At 53.4% G+C, this 17,842-nt stretch overlaps 6 protein-coding genes across 6 annotated transcripts; 4 read left to right on the forward strand and 2 right to left on the reverse strand.

Moving 5' to 3' along the window:
* Nucleotides 1–2,519: 2,519 nt before the first annotated feature.
* J4E78_008338 (uncharacterized protein) lies at nucleotides 2,520–3,460 on the forward strand (the record flags this gene model as incomplete). The annotated part of the gene is made up of 3 exons (XM_049368939.1): nucleotides 2,520–2,618; nucleotides 2,696–2,820; nucleotides 2,911–3,460. 3 exons carry the CDS (start codon nucleotides 2,520–2,522, stop codon nucleotides 3,458–3,460), a joined length of 774 nt encoding a protein of 257 aa, XP_049219383.1.
* Nucleotides 3,461–3,568: 108 nt separating this feature from the next.
* Nucleotides 3,569–4,865, reverse strand: J4E78_008339 (uncharacterized protein; the record flags this gene model as incomplete). The annotated part of the gene is made up of 4 exons (XM_049368940.1): nucleotides 3,569–4,102; nucleotides 4,150–4,527; nucleotides 4,628–4,674; nucleotides 4,790–4,865. 4 exons carry the CDS (start codon nucleotides 4,863–4,865, stop codon nucleotides 3,569–3,571), a joined length of 1,035 nt encoding a protein of 344 aa, XP_049219384.1.
* A 2,323-nt stretch (nucleotides 4,866–7,188) lies between these two features.
* On the forward strand, nucleotides 7,189–8,078 carry J4E78_008340 (uncharacterized protein; the record flags this gene model as incomplete). Its single annotated transcript, XM_049368941.1, has 2 exons — nucleotides 7,189–7,783; nucleotides 7,846–8,078. 2 exons carry the CDS (start codon nucleotides 7,189–7,191, stop codon nucleotides 8,076–8,078), a joined length of 828 nt encoding a protein of 275 aa, XP_049219385.1.
* A 1,379-nt stretch (nucleotides 8,079–9,457) lies between these two features.
* Nucleotides 9,458–10,434, forward strand: TIF6 (Eukaryotic translation initiation factor 6; the record flags this gene model as incomplete). Its single annotated transcript, XM_049368942.1, has 4 exons — nucleotides 9,458–9,564; nucleotides 9,673–9,759; nucleotides 9,832–10,256; nucleotides 10,313–10,434. 4 exons carry the CDS (start codon nucleotides 9,458–9,460, stop codon nucleotides 10,432–10,434), a joined length of 741 nt encoding a protein of 246 aa, XP_049219386.1.
* Nucleotides 10,435–11,083: 649 nt separating this feature from the next.
* J4E78_008342 (uncharacterized protein) lies at nucleotides 11,084–12,532 on the forward strand (the record flags this gene model as incomplete). The annotated part of the gene is made up of 1 exon (XM_049368943.1): nucleotides 11,084–12,532. One exon carries the CDS (start codon nucleotides 11,084–11,086, stop codon nucleotides 12,530–12,532), a length of 1,449 nt encoding a protein of 482 aa, XP_049219387.1.
* Nucleotides 12,533–13,041: 509 nt separating this feature from the next.
* Nucleotides 13,042–16,322, reverse strand: J4E78_008343 (uncharacterized protein; the record flags this gene model as incomplete). The annotated part of the gene is made up of 2 exons (XM_049368944.1): nucleotides 13,042–16,024; nucleotides 16,255–16,322. 2 exons carry the CDS (start codon nucleotides 16,320–16,322, stop codon nucleotides 13,042–13,044), a joined length of 3,051 nt encoding a protein of 1,016 aa, XP_049219388.1.
* Between the last annotated feature and the right edge of the window lie 1,520 nt (nucleotides 16,323–17,842).

The raw sequence follows: 17,842 nt of genomic DNA on the forward strand, positions 1-17,842 counted from the left end.
GTCTTTGCTCCAGCCATCTCATTTGGAGCATCCACTTCACGGCCAGAACGCGCCACCCTCGTAGTCGGAAATGATAAAGTTTCTGCATGTGCCGTGCTTTTGGTACTGACGATGAGAGACCAATTTCACAGTTCCAACTCCAAGATCGAAGACGTCATTCAGCAGGCGGGCCCGCAGATCCCACTTTCGCGGGCAAGCGCACTGGAACAGATGCTTTAGATATCGCGACTGGTCAATCATACTCAAAACAATGATGCTGCAACGGCATGGGTGATTAAAAGCAGTGACTACAATACATGCATACGTTAAAACAAAGAGGAGAAATGCCAACTCCGAACTTACCACACCCATTCAATTCAACGTCGACTCGAGATTTTTCATCTCCCGTTGCAACCTCCCGTCATCCCTCAGATAGGTAAGTACATAAACCTCCTTTGCTGGGGGAGATATTCCGGCCACCTGTGGACTTGCCTCAAATTGAGCCTGTGTAAAAGTCTCTGTCACAGAATCAGAGATGCAAGTGATACGGCCACCTGGGCCGCGAACACTCGCGATATAGTGTCCGCCTGCGGTCTCTGTTCCTTCGCCAGAGTGAGAGATGACACTGGATAGCCGGTAGCGGAGGGGAAGATGAGCATTCTCTTGATATTGGGTCAGGTCGAGTATGTTGGGGTGAGCCATGCGGTGGTTGATCTTGTGTTCCGTAGCAGGCTGCGGATTGCCTTTTTTGTCTTTCTTTTCCGACTTTTTCATTTGGAAGATGGCAAGTTTGATCTTCAGGATTTGAGGACCAGCTTGAATACTGGTCGTGACCAGATGGTTTGTATTGCTTGCACAGATAGCGCAGTGTATCGTTCTCCGCTCTTGAAAAAATCTCGACAGCGCTGCGTTGAAAGTTGTTGTGGCCGTGGGAACATTTAGAAGGATGCCGGTTTCTGGAATCTTCGCAATGAGCCTTTCGTGACCACATGTTATACATCGGCCGTTCTCTTGTCTGTCGAGCTGGAATAGTGCGCGGAAGTCTTCTTCCCATTCTTGCGTCCTAGAACTGGTAAGTATGCATGTTGATAATTTACTAATGGGCGTTTACTCACTCACTGGCGACCTGCAAGCGCTGCAGAATCACCTGATAAAAGTCGTTAGAGTCCATCTGAACCATCGAACCGTTGGCGGCCAACTGCGCGACGTCACCAGCCAATGCGATTCCTTGTATTCTTGGCATGTCGGGGGCGACTGTGGCGTTGGGAGTGTTAGCCCAATAAGTGTTGACCAGCTCTCTCATCATGCATCCAGTACAATCTGGCACCGCATTACTGGTAGCTGCTCCCCAATACTGTGGAGGATTTGCATGACAGGCATTACGTATGTTACTGCCACCAGTGCCTCGTCTGACCGGGCGATCATGGTTTTGAAGCCAGTTCAGTAACTGGGGCTGATGCATCAGGGCCTGGAGCGCGGCGTTGATGTAGCACCAGTTGGTACCAGTTGTGAAGCCTTTGCTTCTCTGTGGCCTAGCACGCCCACGCATAAGCCATCTCTTACTTATACGTGTTGCCTATGCGATGATCAGTAAGAACAATAAAGCTCGGGAACAAACATACTATGCGGTCTCGATTCTCTTGCAAGTCCGAACGAAGGCTAACACGCGCGTTAGCTGGAGTACCGGTTATAGCCGCCGGGATACGGGCGCTTCGTCGACTGCCTGATGGGGCTCTATATACCCTAGGAGTGGTCATCTTGGATGTGAAATTTCTGTAAGAATAGCTGAATTGACCTGAGGTTTGGAAAAGAAGACGATATTGTTCACAAAGTACTGGCATCGATGACGGGAAACTGCGAGTTTAAAAGCCACAAGATGACCGCCACAAAGGAACAATGGATGGGACGTCAACCGCCATTGTCCTCTTGCAATCGTTTGTCATGCATCCAAAGAAAGGCGGAAGCGGACACGATGAATGCGATGTGACATGCCCTGTAGTTGCCGCAAGTCTGAAGTTGTCGTATCCAGTAGAATGGAGAGAAGGACATAGCCAAGATTTCGATAACTTGAGTAGCATACACACAGCCTTCATGAAAATTCATGATAAGAAAAGCCATCAGAACGCTCAAAGCCTTAGGCTGCAACATCTTGAGCAGAGAGATTCGTAATTTGATGAGCGGGGTCGTCTCTTAATCAGGGCGGAGAAGGAAACGGGATGCATATAATGCAAACTTCAGCATCATCGCATTCTGGGTCAGGTGTTTGCTATTTTGCCAAACGTAGTGGTCAGATTTCGATATCTGCCAGGTAGTTAAAAAAAATTCGGCGCTGAGTCTTCAGACGAGACGTTCTCATGACATCGTGAGAAGATGGAAGTGTAAAGCAGGAAAGACGCCGAGAGACGCACATTCGCATATCCAAATAGCGTCTTGGCACCCCCTCCACCCCCCATTGGCCGTTTCCCCATCCATCACCACTGCACGCACATCAGCCCTCCCTGCAGTCACATCTCCGCTCACCCATCGATGCAATAACCACTATGGCAACCTCAGAAATCCAAGGCGCAACCTACGAAGCCGAACACGTGCATTCCGTCTATGAAGAAATTGCATCCCACTTTTCTTCTACCCGCTACAAGGTGTGCGTCCACCCTCGCCATTACACTAGTGGCAGAAAATGGGAAGAGAGCATGCATGACTAACACAAAATCACTAGCCATGGCCTATAGTCGAGCGTTTCCTGAAAGAACAACATGACGGCGCTATAGGTGCAGATGTCGGATGTGGGAATGGGAAGTATTTGGCTGTTAATAAGAAGGTGTGGATTGTGGGTAGTGATCGGTATGTTCTATTTTATTATCCACGACTTTTGTATTTGCTATCAAACAGCTGGGGGTAAGTTTTGGATCTTCAAAGTTAACGTCGACGCAGATCTACAAACCTTGTCAAGATCGCGAAACAACATGAACCGCACGATGTAGTCGTAGCAGACAATCTCTCTTTGCCCCATCCAAATGGAGTGTTTGATTTCGCTATTTCGATAGCAGTCATCCATCATTTGTCGACACCGGCACGGAGGGTGGAGGCTGTGAGGTGTGTTTTGGATTTACTGCGCCCTTCATCGCCGTCAAGTCAGAATGGAGATGCTGGACTGGAGGGTGGCAGAGCACTCATCTATGTCTGGGCACTTGAACAGAAAGACAGTAGAAGAGGCTGGGACGAGGGCCACGAGCAGGACGTCATGGTGCCGTGGGTCTTGAAGCAGAAGAAAGAGAAGGAGAAGGGGCGGAGGAAGAAGAAGGATGAGGGTCAGGCTGACGAGAATGAGGCGCCGAAGCCGGACGGTGACAAGACGTTCTTGAGATACTATCACTTGTATCGGAAAGGGGAGCTTGAGGGGGATATTGAGCAGGCTGGTGGATTTGTATTGGAGTCGGGGTATGAGAAGGATAATTGGTGGGCTATTGCGAGACTTAGATAAGCATCTCAGTGATATTTACTTGTGCTATACCTCATACGTGAACGTGCAGCACATCTAAATGTGGTCTATTGCTTGCAGCCTGGTGCATTCCAACTGCGCATGGTGATCTTACGCCTTCGTCAAGTCTACAGGCAGGGCGTGACTGCTCTCAGTCAGCGGAAAGAGCTGATAGTAGAAGCCCAGAGCGCCTGTTACAAGCACAATATAGTAGGCCACGGTCCACCCAACTCCCCTGCCCTGATACAGTGGGACGCTCTTCTGCTCATCATCCTTCTTGTCAACATCTGGTGGTCCGATGGGACTGCCGGCTTCGACACCGACACGGCCGTAGAACCGCGGAAGGCCCATCCAGTTGCAAAAGGTATGCGCTATCATGCACGTGTAGACATTTCCGGTTCTGATGAAGACAAAGGCTGCGAAGAAACCGAAGAGCGACGTGTATGTGAACTGGAAGAGTGAGCGGAGCACGGCGACGAAGAACGGGACTTCAGAGTGGGTTATGCGGAACTCGTAGAGGTGGTGGAGATGCGCGATGCCGAAGTACAGTGGCGTGAGGAAGACGATCTGCTTGCCGGAGAACTGCGCGAGGACATGGAGGGGGATGATTAACGAGCGCCACACGACTTCTTCACTAACGGGGCCCTGGGCAGGTTAGAGCAGGAAGGGGTGGACTGGAGTAGATGACGTACGACTATGTAGTTCCTGTATCCGATCCAGCTGCTCAGGGTCTCGTGGACGCCCTTTAGTTTGATCCAGTCTCTCCAGTCACCGTCTACAATGCCATGCTCGAAGATGGGACCCGCGAAGAGAATAGTCACCAGAAGCATGGTCCGGATGGTATCTACAAGTGAAACAGGCCAGATGCCAAGCAAACGGATGATCTCCATGGCCGATGCGTCATGTTGGTACAGTACGACGATGGTGAGGACGGAGCATAGGACGGTGGAAAAGGTCACTGCGCGCACCCGGGCGCGTATCGACGACGGCGCATCGCGCGTAAGAGTCGGAGAGGGTCGCGTGGCGGGCGACAGGTAGAAGGGGATTACGTAGATGAAGACATAGGCGGCCTGCAGGCGTGGGTGTTAGCTACTTCAGCATGTTTGGCGCGTGCGGTGCCATTGGGTGAGAACAATGGCAGTGGTGGTGGGGAGCAAACATGAAACGTACCGACAGAAGCGCCGCAACTCTCGACGAAAGAACAGGCGGTTTGGGAACTGGCACCACGTTAGAGCTCATGGCGATGTTTCGACAGGAAAGCGCAACAGAGTTCGTCCGATGTGGGTCGCGCAGGCGTTTATGAGGGTTTGAGGTGGAGGAGCGCCAACTTACCGCCCTTGACATGGCGCTGGTACATGTCTTCGAGCGCACTGAGCTTGTCGCGCCAGCCGTTGAGGGGGGGAGGCATGGCGAGGTGTTGCAAAAAAGCAGCCGCACGTCAAACGCACTACAGGAGAGGCAGGAAAAGAATCATGGGCGTTGTTTATAGCTGCACGAGATCCCCCCGCGTTGTCGCGCGCATCTTGTTGGCGCAGCGCAGCCATTCACCTTCGACACCCCGCCAAGCCCCATCGGTCACGCTGGATCACGTGCTCCGATCGTCCGTTCCCTCGTCTCGGCTCCTGCGACTCGCGCCATCAGCGCCCACGACGTCTTAGCACGCCCTCCCGCGTTACCCCTGCAGCACGCACAACCAGAGGCCCACTGGCCAGCCTCTCTGCCATTCAACGGCTAGTCCGCCACGCTGCGCGTCGTCACTGGCCCGTCCCAAAATATAATTTCATTTTAAACGTTCAACCGCGACGCGCTTCTCCCGATTGACTAGGAAGGCTGTTCGACGAGGGTTCCCCAGGCGCGTCGCAGTGATCGCACTCCCAGGTGGACCGCGCATCCAGCAGCTCATATCATCTTGTCGACCGGTATAGGCTAGACGAAAGTCATATTGTGCGAATTGGGTCCATCTCTGTACAAGTCATCATAAGTCGCGGGTCGTGCTCCAGACTGGCCGGGGCTGAGCTGTCAATTGGATCGCTCCTGCAGCGCGAACCTGCTTCTGCATACAGCCACGAACCCTCTTTAGGCCGAGCTGCTGCCAGACGCCCGCCGTCCTCACCTCACCACCACTCCTCGTCCTCCCTCCCTCGATTCTTCATACCGTTAATGCCTGCGGGCCGCCATTCTTTTTGATATGTTTTAGCACTTTTGTCACTCTTTGACTATCTTCACATACTGTCTTTACGTCCTCTTTTTACTGCCTTTTTACTGCCTTTTTACCCATACCCCGTCATTAATGATCGGTTTCGACTTCTCCGCCCGCGTTTACCACCAATCCACATTTCGGCATCCTCGGCCCACACCACCACCACAGCATGTCCTCCTCACAACGCAACAGTCGCGCAGACTCACAAAACGCACTCGAAAAAACACTCGCACAAGGTCCTCGATTTGACCCGCCGCAGTCGCAGTCAACAAACACGTCTCCTATCCGCAAGCCGCTTCACGAACGCTCAAACTCGCAAACTAACCGCGACTCTGGGTCAACCATCCGCATTGTTCAAGATCCCGGACATGACATCTATCAGAAATATCCCGTACCCAGCGAACCCTCGCAAATCCTGCCCCCACCCCGTCATGCGCCGGGTTATGGCTTTGAAAGGCCGGGATCTCGTGTTTCAAATAGCAGCCAGGTCGCCAGTACCATCGCAAAGTTCGAGGCGAGCCGAGCGCGAACACCACAGCCTATCCTGTCACGGAAGAAGGGTTTCAGACATTCGGGCTCCACTAGCATGTCAGAGGAAGATACCCTCGTAGCATCCTCTTTTACGCCATCGTCTTTAAGATTTTCCCAGGGGAGCACTGCCCCATCCTCACCCCCACCGGAATTAGAAGATGAACCAAAAGGCCTCGAGGTACTTGAGGAGGTGGTCTCCTCACAATCTGCAAGGCCAACTATCCGGGCTGTTCCTCCCTCTTCTTCTGGAGGAGATTCCGACCGTGCATTAACGCCTAAGGCCTCTGCTGCATCTTTTGCTTCACCTGCTCCTACCACCACACCACGCCCAATTAGTAATGCCGGAAACTCGTCAAGTGTCAGTTTCGGTCGACCGTTACCAGAAGTTCCCCAAGGCCCAGCGGCAACCGAACGTCAAGCTAGGGGGCCTGCTCTCACTTGTGACACTGACTATCGACAACCTGTATTGCATCCTCAACAAAGTACAGAGTCGTTCACGTTTTCTGATATTTCCTACACCAGCATCGAACCAACACATACACTAGCTTCATCGCAACCATCGCCATCTCTTCATGAAGCCAGCACAGCATCCTTCGCGAGCGGAATCCGAATTAATTACCCCGTCGTACGCGCGCCGTCCGGCACTAGCTCGCGAGCCGAATCCCAGGACGCGCCCAACATCGCATCCCGGATGCACGACCCGTCGCTGGTACATCACTGGAGCTCCCAGCTGTCAACAATCGCCTCCGTTTCCGAACGCGATTCGCGATCCCTCGCACGAAACTCCCGGTCCCTCGGCGCCAGATCACATTCACAAGAAAGCTATGCGGGCAACGGTCGAACAGCGATTCCACGCCGGAGGGGACAGACAATCGGGAGCGCACAGTCGTCGTCGGACAATGTATCGTCGGAAGGTCATACCGAGTTCTCTGCAGTGCCAGTGCCCCGGCCGCTCTTCTCTCCTACGACAAGATCTTCATCCGATGATAACAGTGAACACATGGACACGATCTCGCCGCTGCCTACATCGATCCCTCTGCGCATGAAGAACTCGGGGTACTTGCGCAACAGAGCCAATAGTACCGATGCAGTATCGATGAGCGACGAGCGACCTGGATCCTCTCAGTCGCATATGTCCAGATTCATTGCCGACAACATTCCAGCTTGGGCAAGGGTTTACTACCAAAAGGGAGAACGCATCTCAGTTGGAGCCCCGGAATCCGAGTCTTCTGAGAGCGTACGGCTGGGAACCGCACACAGCGGACGGTCGCGCACCCCTTCAGAGAGCAACTTCCCACTCAGCATTTACCGACCACGGAACCGACCGAGGAACAATTCAAGGAACCGCGCTTCGCACGCCGATACTGTCTCGCTAGCAGACGACGTTCACTCGATTGACGGAGCAGTATACGCAGTCGGACCTCACATGTACCCGCTCAGCGGTTACTCAACACCGCACCTCCGGACCGATCGGAGAGGACAATTGTACAGCGCTTGGAACGCACCATCACTGGACGATGACGTTCACGCCACACTCTTCGGGCGCCAAAACAGACAGATCCTGCTTTTCTGCATAGGATTTCTGTTCCCACCTGGTAAGTCTAAACCCACGAGATACCACCGTGTGAATGAAGACATGTACTGATCAGAAACACAGCTTGGATAATCGCCGCATTCCTTCCTCTACCCCTCGACCCGAACGCTGTTGGTACCCCAACTGCCAGCCAGGCCGACCTGGAACAGCAATTCGCCCAAGCGATGGGGCCCGCCGACGACAAGTCCTTCCAGAAAGCAACTTGGTGGCGCAACCTCAACCGTGTCATGTCTGGAGTTGGCACGCTCCTGATCGGCGTCATCGTCGCGTTGGCCATTCTCGCATCGCGCATGTAATGAGTGATACCCACTCCGCAGTCCAGCGAACCTCTCCGACCGTCCTCTTCAGGCCGAATCCCACAATTTACACCCGACATTTGCACGCGATGCATTTGCATAACGAACCATTTACGATCATAATCATGCCATCACGCAAGTGTTAATGTTTTTCTGGCTCCGGCACACGACATGAACGCTCTCCTCGATATCTACTTCGATCTCGTTTTGGGTCTACTGTCTAGGCGCAGCCGCTATTGTACATTTTTCACTCTTCGATTCTCCACGCGTATCGTGTACGGCATGCTGCAGTTTAGCGGGCGTTCTCTTTTTGCTGCTTGTTCTAGTGTGACCGAAAGCGTATTACCCATTTGCTTTGCCCAGTTTGGCGCCATCAGCCACTTTACAATACTATTATCTTCATGTTCCATACCTGTTGCTTGTCACCTGTCAGTTCGTCTTGGAAGTTTGATGTGAGGCAAGGGTGCCTGTCGCGGTGGCTGGGGATCTGAAGCATAGCGGCCAACCGTGCGCTGCTCCTGGATAATCTCGCTGTGGTTCGAGCTTGACGAACTATATGATGTTGTAATTATAGTCATGCGTCCTACGTCAGCTGTACGATGAGACGTCAATATAACGAATACCTTCTCTATGCTATCGCGTCTTCCATTGATCATCGCAAGGTTGAACCTGAGGAGTTGGGCGCTTCACTGCGATCAGCCGGAAGACTACGGGAGTGTTATGACATGTGTCATGTGGAGCTTCACACCGTGCACTTGAGCAAAGCCGGTGCTCTGATCAGGTATCGACCACACCGATGGACTTGAGTCGCCTTTGAGTAATGCTCCGAAAGTCTATCACAAGGTTTCGTGGTCGTTGCTAAGCAATGCGGCCGGTTGCCATGAGGCTGCAAGTCGGGCGAGGCTACAGAATGGGCGAGTGCACAGCCATATGTCGCAAAGTGAAGGGATGTGGCTTGCTTCACGATAATGGACGTGCGATCCCAGCGACACGTCGAAAGTGCGCACGGTGACGGGTATGAGTCGCATCACGTCGAGATGAACATCGCATCTCATCTGACGCAGTCGCCAAGTGATGACTCTGCACTTCCACAGTCACGGCTGTACCAGCGCCAACATGGAGAAAGCAGTGGCGAAGGGACCCGGTGGGCCCTCCTGCCTCCCAGATATGCAGGGTTCGGTTCACTCAAGATGAGTCGAAGGCGCTAGGCCCAATCCAGTAGCGGGGCTTATGATGTCGCTCTTTACAAAATAGTCCCGCCTTCACAGTTTCTGCAGACTTCACTCACAAGCTCACTATCCACGTACTAAAGACCCTTCTTTTTCTTCTCCACTCCCCACTGAGCCTCACACACACACTCGACGTTCAACTCAATCATCATGGCTGTCCGCGCCCAGTTCGAAAACTCAAACGAAGTCGGTGTCTTCGCTACCCTGACCAACGCGTACGCGATCGTCGCAGTCGGCGCGAGCGAGAACTTTTACAGGTGCGCATAGCTCTATAGCTCTTCGCGGGTTGTTACTGTATGGCGATATGCTATGCGACCGTGGCCAGCAAACCCTGCGAGAAATTAGTACTGACGGTGGCGCAACAGTGTTTTCGAAGCCGAACTCCAGGATGTCATTCCCATCTGCCACGCCACCATTGCCGGAACCAGGATCATCGGCAGACTGACCGCTGGGTACGTTCAAAGTCCTGCGATAGCTTGCGCTATGCGACACACGCCCTAAGACAGAACCTAACAAGTCCACAGTAACAAGAAAGGCCTCCTCGTCCCCACCACAACCACAGACCAAGAACTCCAGCATCTCCGAAATTCCATACCCGACGAAGTCAAGATCCAGAGGATAGAAGAGCGACTATCAGCGCTCGGCAACGTAATATGTTGCAACGACCACGTCGCTCTCGTACACCCGGATATAGAACGCGAAACAGAGGAGATCATAGCCGATGTGCTGGGTGTAGAGGTGTTCAGGCAAACCATCGCGGACAACGTGCTCACAGGAAGCTACATGGCTCTGAGCAATCAGGGTGGTATCGTGCACCCAAAGACAAGCATTCAGGATCAAGACGAGCTGTCGAGTTTGCTCCAAGTGCCGCTTGTAGCTGGTAGTGTGAACCGCGGTAGCGCTGTCGTTGGTGCGGGTATGGTTGTCAATGACTGGATGGCCGTCACGGGTACGTACAAGTTCTTCAAAAAGTTAAGATGAGCATGGACTAATTTCAATTTCTAGGTCTTGATACCACAGCGACCGAGCTCTCCGTCGTCGAGTCTGTCTTCAGGCTCGGTGAGGGCAACGGCCCTTCCAACATCAACACAACACACAAGGACGCTATGGTCGAGTCATTCTACTAGATCATGGCTACTTGCTAGGATGCCGTATTTTACCCCACTCGCCATTAAGCCTAGTGCGCTGCTGAAAGAATCATGATTTGGCCCCGAGTTACGAAGTGTCACGAGGCACTCGCCCTGTATAGGGTCGGGATATTGGATATGATGTTATCACAGAAGAGCACAGGCTCAAAAGTATCGTTTCGTTGGTACCAGACTATCTGAGTTACCTGGAGTTTCTCATCATAGGGTACATTGATGCGACCGCACGTAGATTCAATGCAGATATGCTAGGGGAACAATGCTAAGAGTAGCGCCACGTTCTGTCTACTGAAGTGATCTCATTCTGCTCAAACAATGAAGATTTGAAACTATGCGGCTAACCGAGTGTCTTCCGTCACCGGTGCTGGTAATTATGCAGGTACCTTCACCCGCAACCCTGGGTAGGGCTGGAGGCGGTGGAGACTTTCTGCCAAAGCTAAGACATCATCGTCCACGAAAGTCGCTTTGCGCCAACACTCTTTCACCAGCCCGCGTGGGTGCACAACACTTACGGAAACCTACCTTCCGCCGTTTAGTGGCATCCGACCCTCGCAGTCCCTTCAACCCGCCTTGATTTTCGACTAGAAACCTCCAGTCGCCCTCCAAACTCGAACCCCACCCCGACCACATCATGTCCAACCCTAACTCAACAGCGCTCACGAAGCGTGGCGCGTCGAATGCGCTCATGCCACCACCTCCCGCACCGAAACGCATAAAACGCCCCTCCGTAGTCCTAGACGAGGATACCTATGTTTCCGCCGTTTCGCACATCATTCGCCGCGACTTCTTCCCAGGGCTAGCGGAAGCCGACGCACAACGAGAGTACCTGAACGCGGTGGAGAGCAAAGATCGATCATGGATAAGAGAGGCTGGCAAGAAGCTCACACAGGTCATGACGCCGGTGCCGAGCGGGCAAAGAAAGACGGCAGCGAGAACGAGGTTCGATAAGGCAGGCGGCGCTGGCGATAAGACTCCAAGTGTATGGGGCGCGGATACACCCGTCACGGTCGCTGGAACGGAAGTTGAAGACGACGATGAAGGTCTAGGGAAATTGGACAACGTCGATCTGAACATGAGCCTAGGCGCATTCCAAGCAAAGTACACCAGCGAAGACCAGGAGAGTTTCAGTCAGATCATCGACAAGCAGAACAAGGCGCGATTCGACAAGAACGTCTGGCTCCGCGAAGGAAACATGTACGCGAGCAAACAGCGCATAGCACAACAGAAAGTCCTCGAAGCCCGCGCCGCCGCATCCGAAGGCAAGGAACTCGTCATCAGCACAAAACCGAGCCAGAACCTCGACGAGCGACCAGCAGCACCCACCGGCCACCGCCACACCGCCCTAAACAGCTTCATGTTCGGCCCGGACAGCGTAGAACAATGGGCACCAACGCGGGCCCAAGAAGCTGAGAACACATCTCTCGCGCCCCCAAAGAAAGTCCTCTACAACAATACGCGACTCCCCGCCCCCGAAGCCGAGCCTCCTCGCCCGTCCAGCCCCACTCTCTCCGCCGTACGTGACGCCGTCGCAGGACGTCCGCGTCTCAATCCCAGCGAGGGAGGATACACAGGCAGCGAAACACCGCGAGTAAACGGCTACGCCTTTGTAGACGCACAACCGCCTTCCCCCTCCTCAGACGACGATGACGCGCCAACCGACCTCCTAGAACGCTACGGTCTAGATAGCAGCAGTACCGCCACACCTTTCACCATCAACGACTCCTCTTCGCGCGAGAAGATGCATCACAGAATGGTCGACAAGATCGGCGCGAAACGATCGAATCCACATACTCAGGCAAAGCCAACGGGATCGGGCTTGGGCATCTTTACGAGCGAGACGCCGAGGTTTTTGAGTGCGCCGACGCCTAGGAGGGGCGGGGCGGCTGCTGCTGCTGTTGGGGGAATGACGCCAGGGAGGAAGGCAAAGGGTGATTTGACGCCGGCTGCTCAGAGACTGTTTGAGAGGATGGGTGGGGCGACACCGAGGGGAGGGGGAAGCGCTGGATTTGGGGGCGAGGGGAGAGGGTCGGGGCTGGGGAGGGAGTGGACGCCTACGCCTAGGGTGAAGAGGAGGGCGTAGAGTGGAGGAACGGATTTGTGCGAAGTGCTCGTGCAGATATTGTGAGCGAGATGTAGTGTATTATTAGTGATACCCAATTTTTACGTGTACTTTCTTTCATTAAAGCATGAACATTTTCAGCGTGGCAAAGGCATCATGAGCAAGTCACATTCAAAGACGACGAAAACATGCATGGAACCAGTTAAATAAACCTTTCTACCTAAACAGCGCACCCACACGCAAGATCCTGCGCAAACCGCCCAGGGTATCCAATTGGAAAAGATGCTACAAAACAAGGAGGGGGCTATGCAAAAGAGAAAAACACATGTATAACAAGATAGTACAACGCCAATGCAGCTAAGAAACATGCAAATGCCCGTTTATCCAAGGAAAAAAACAAGAGGTTCCCCGCTTTATGCAACCCTTCTCCCTGTACAAACTAGACAGAAAGGAGAAGGACAAGGTAAGGAAAGATGAGACTAGTAGCGAAGGGCATGTGGGATCGTAATGTACAATTAGTGGTGCGTCATTCAGCCGCCTCTCCTCCGCTGTTCTCCGGGACCTTGGTAGCTTCGGAATTGCGTGCCGGGGGCGTGATAGCTTCTGTACTGCCGTCTAGGTCTTGATTGTGAATCTGAAGACCGTTCACCGTTACTCTGAGAGTGCGCTTCGCGTTGCTCGTACTGCATTGGTGGGGGGTGGGGATGCGTTGGAGAGTAGGCCTGTTGCTGCTGCTGCTGCTGTTGTTGTTGTTGGTGCTGAGGAGGCCCTTGTTGTTGTGGTGGCCCAGATTGGCCGATGAAGGGTAGAGGCGGTGGTCCACTATGTTGGGGTGGTGCCATGTTTGCGGGGAGTATTGGTTGACCGCCGTACTGGTGGATCTTGAGTGGTTGGTATGGGGCCATGGAGGAAGGCGGTGGCGGTGGTGCTTGGAAAGATCCTGGAGGTGGTATGTAACCGCCTTGGTAGGATGGAGCACCACCGTATGGTGGTTGGTATGACGGTTGTGGCGGACCCTGTGGCGGATGTGAGGTGGGTGGGTAGCTTGGTGATTGCGGTGGATACGGTTGGCGTGGCGGCGCAGGATCATAATGCGCGAAACGGAAGTTGATCGGCGGCGCTGATGGCAGTGGACCAGGTGGCTTTGGAGGGAGTGGCAACGATCCTGACGGTGGTGCATACGGGCTTTGATGTGTTGGTGGGGTTGGGCCTTGCTTATGTTCCCCATAGTGAGGCTGAGGGGCATGGGCCTGATATGGCGATGCTGCCGATTGTTGTGAGACTTGATGGCCACTTGTCCTCCTGCCATGTTCCCATGGCTGAGGAGCTTGTTCATGGGATTGCCGACGCGAATGATAACTACCCGGTAATGCATCATACAGCCCAGTAGATGGCCTGGTCGGATCATATGCCGCGACTTCCCCTCGGTCTTGGGTGTTTATGCTTGGGAGCATTGAGTTTCTCCAGTGAGCAGGAGCCTGTCTGTAGTGAGAACGGTCTGGAGGTTCTCGACCAAGCTCGCGTGCCTTCCGGTCTAGAAGTTCCCTGATCTTTTGCAGAGGATCCCGACGACGTAAGGACTCGTCAGACTCTCGTGTCTGGGGTGGCACACTTGGGTGTTGCCACGATTGAGTGTTCGATGGGGGTGACGAAGGTGGGTTGCTCTGAGGCGGGCCACTCAATGCGTCCATCAGTGCCTGGTCAATAGGTGGCTCTTCCTTGTTCATGACAGCGTCTACTCTGAGAGCATCGCTCCTAGATGGCGTTTGAGGATGTATGGAAGATTCCCGCATTGATGGTGTGCTGGGCTGCTGAGTTGAGGATTGCGATTCCCTTGTCCTCGAGACTGGGACTTCTTGATCGTCATTGAGAATGTCCATGATTCTATGTGTAGATAACCTTGGAGTTGTCTTTGCAGGGGCCTCAGTATCTTTCGTTGAGGGTGCAGCATTGGGCTCCGAATGGGAAACATTTTGAGTAAGATCCACTGCGACCTGGGTAACTTTGGGCGGACTGCTATGCGCAGCTTGCGACGGCAATCCTAGTGGCATGGCTGGCTGTGCGAATTCCGGCGACTTTTCTCGCACAAATTCTTGCTTGATAACCGGTGTTGTCGCTCGCGGCGGCGGTGGGGGCTGCTGACGAGGATCTGGGTAGTGGTATTGAGGTTTTGGTGCGGCAGTGGTACGCGGCTGATGTGCTGATATATCTGCAAGCATCATGAGCAGAGCAGCATGCTCATTTGGAATGACCTCAATCGCCTTTGGTTCTGGTTGTGGTGTTGGTGTCCTTTCGACTTCGATGGCAGCATCAGCGAGGCTCGCAATGTTGTAATGCGCAATAGCTTCGGTGCGATCTGGGCCGTCAAACTTGGCAAAGCCACCAGCTACGTCCTCAATGGAATCATCAGCCTCTTCATCGTTCTCAACAAAGGCAACTCGTGCTGCAGTGAACTTCCGTCGTACTGAGTCGTTCTCAAGTTCCTTGTCCGCCTCAACGTAAGCCCTGCTCCGTGAGGCGAACTTTGATCCGATGCGATAGTCTTCGGCATGGTGAACTTCGTCACTGAATGTTGGCGGAAGGATGTTATCTTCGTCGTCTGTGGCATCAGCGTGTTGGCTCTTCATCTCCCGCTCCAGCTGCTTCGCGCGGAAGAATATTTGGAGCATAAAGTCATCCTGAAGTTCCCGGAATCGATTGACGTATTGCTCTCGCTGAATGTGCTCCTCGGCGACGCGGATGCGCTCTAATTCCTCGAGTCGATATGTGCGCAGAGAATTGATCTGGTCCAGACGGGAGTCGCGGCGTTGGTCCAGCTGGGCCATGACGGCTTCGTACTCCGGACATTTCTTGTGATACTGGGGGTCATCTTCAAGATTCTTCGTAGTACGGTTTGCCAACTCTTCTAATAAAGCCTTTTGCACCTTTGCAAGACTGCGGTAGCTCATCTTAAGATTGAGCTGTCGGCGCAAATCAGTCTCCACATTGATGTCCGGATGCGGTTGGCGCCGACGACCGGGCAAACGCCTGCCGGACTTTGCAGGGGCATCGCCATTGGTCGGCAGAACGTTCTGAAGGCTTTGACTGCCGTCAACATCTGGAACCTGCTCAGGTGAGTTGGGTGCAGTGCTAGCATCAGTTAACTCAGGAGGTTGGTCGGCGGCGGTGTCGGTTTGCGATTCTTTTGTTTTGCGCTTTTTGCGCGGTTGTTGTTCGGAGACATCGCTTTGGGTTCGGGTGAGAACTCCGTTTGGACGTGTTTTGCTGGACTGTGATGAATCGTCTGATGCGCGTCTCCTCTTTGCTGCTGTTTTTGGTGCCGTTGAAGTCGCACTAGATGCAGGTTTCTGAAGCTCTGGAGTTTGGGTGCCATTCATGGGTGTGTTGTTGTCGAATGAGCCATTGGATCTCTGCGGCGAACCAGAATCGGACGATGTTCGGCTGCGCTTGGCTGGTCGCGCATCCTCATGGTCGGGAGTTGCATCCTCGTTTTGCGCGTTTTCATCCAGAGAACTACGACGGCTGCCAGAGCTTGCGCTAGATGGACCAGCCGAGCTCGTGTGGTTAGACGTGCCTTTTGCACCGCGACGCGTTGTCATTTGGAACGGTACTGAAGGAGCAAGGCGAGATGTCTTCGAACCCTGAAGACTACTTCGCTTATTAGACAATGCGCTAGCGGCTATGCCAAGGTTAGCATAACCCTATAGGGAGCATCAAGAGGCAATTGTAGTAGGCTTGCGGACTTACGCGGTGCCTTCAGAGGGCTGTTAGAGATGACCTTTGTGCCTTTGAACTTTCGTTTCGGCGGCATTGTTGTTATGTGAGACCTGTAAGCGGAGACCTGGACGAAGCAGCCGTTAGCCTGGAATCATAACATGATGAGAGGGTGGCGGAAACTCGAACCGAACTTCGGGTATGCGATTGGGTACTTACGGGTCCAAGATATGGTTCTGGATGGGTTTCTGATATTGTCACCCTCTTGTGGGGTAGGTAGAGTGGTGGTAGTGCTGTAAGCAAGACGTGTCAGCATATGGTCGTCGCGATGTCAGTAGCAGAAAGCCAGCGAGCGATTCCATCGTTCCCTGAACTGCTGGACCCGTGGATTGTTGAAATTCGTGCGATGGTTTTGCGCGACGTGAGTGCTGGGTGTGAAGTACTTACTATGACCAGTCGCCTTAGTGAGCGCGGTGACTTGCTTGACAGCGTGACGCGAAGTCCGAGTCAAGGATCCGTAGACTCATGAATTAATCTTGAGGTAGTCTACAGCCGTTTCGATATTTTTACACGCGATTTGCTTGTAGAAGTCGAGGTTGCGGGTGCTCGCAAGACAGAAATAACCCTGCAGAAGGAATGCTCCGTGTGGCACAGTCGAGCGGAAGCGCTGAGATGGCTAGATGCTGAGAAATGTCAGTATAAGGAGATAGCGCAGAAAGCGCACTTGTGAAGCAGCAACAAGAGGTTGGCGAGGGTGTTGGAAATCGTGTTGATCCGGCGCATGAAGATGAAGCTCTTGTGAGATCCTTGGTCAGGCCTGGCGCCTTGCCCGATTGGGATCTGAGTCCACGAATGACAGCGCCCGTGAGCTCTTCACCTGCAACAATCGCAACGCGTACTGCACAATAAGATCCATACATTCACGCAGTCGTCATGCGACTCGAATCCAAGTCCTACTCTACAGTAATTACCATGGTTGCTGGCCACTATTGACGGCGCTGTTGGTTCTGCGCCTCGAGCCTTCCGGTGCAGCACGCCAGCCGAAGAGGGCAATGACCCAAATTACGTGCATCACCCATCGTCCCTGCCGCCACCGTGTCCCGCCACTTCAAGTCATCGCATCTGCCTGTTGCAACGTCCATCACATCACCGCTCTCACGGGCTTTCCACGAAGCATTCGGCGTACTTTCTGGAAGCTTTCAAGTTGCTTCATCCAGGTTTCACGTCGCACGTCATTAGCCGCAGCGCTAGACGGGACGATCCTCCCGAATCGTCACCATTGCCCCTGCCCCCTTCACTTGAAAGCTGCAACGCAAAAACGAACATGAGGTGTACTTGAAGTCAAAAAGACGTATATTCTCGCCTCTTGCTACTGTTCTCTGACAGTGTCTATTGGGGCTGCATACCTTGTGGTGAAGGGTGCGGCGCAGCATGCATGCATCCGTCGCGTCGTATTGCATGGCTTGGAGACGGGACTTTGAACAGGTAAGGGGGTTTCAAGACAGGCTGTTCTGGACTTGGTTTCCTATCCTGGAAGCTTGCCAGGCGAGCGCAGTGTTCGTACTGTTCGAATGCAGACACAATTTCGCGCATTCTCCTCTTCACTGAGAGAAGCCA

This window comes from Alternaria triticimaculans, assembly GCF_023758025.1.
Source record: "Alternaria triticimaculans strain BMP 0046 chromosome Unknown scaffold_14, whole genome shotgun sequence".
NCBI classification, from domain to species: Eukaryota; Fungi; Ascomycota; class Dothideomycetes; order Pleosporales; family Pleosporaceae; genus Alternaria; species Alternaria triticimaculans.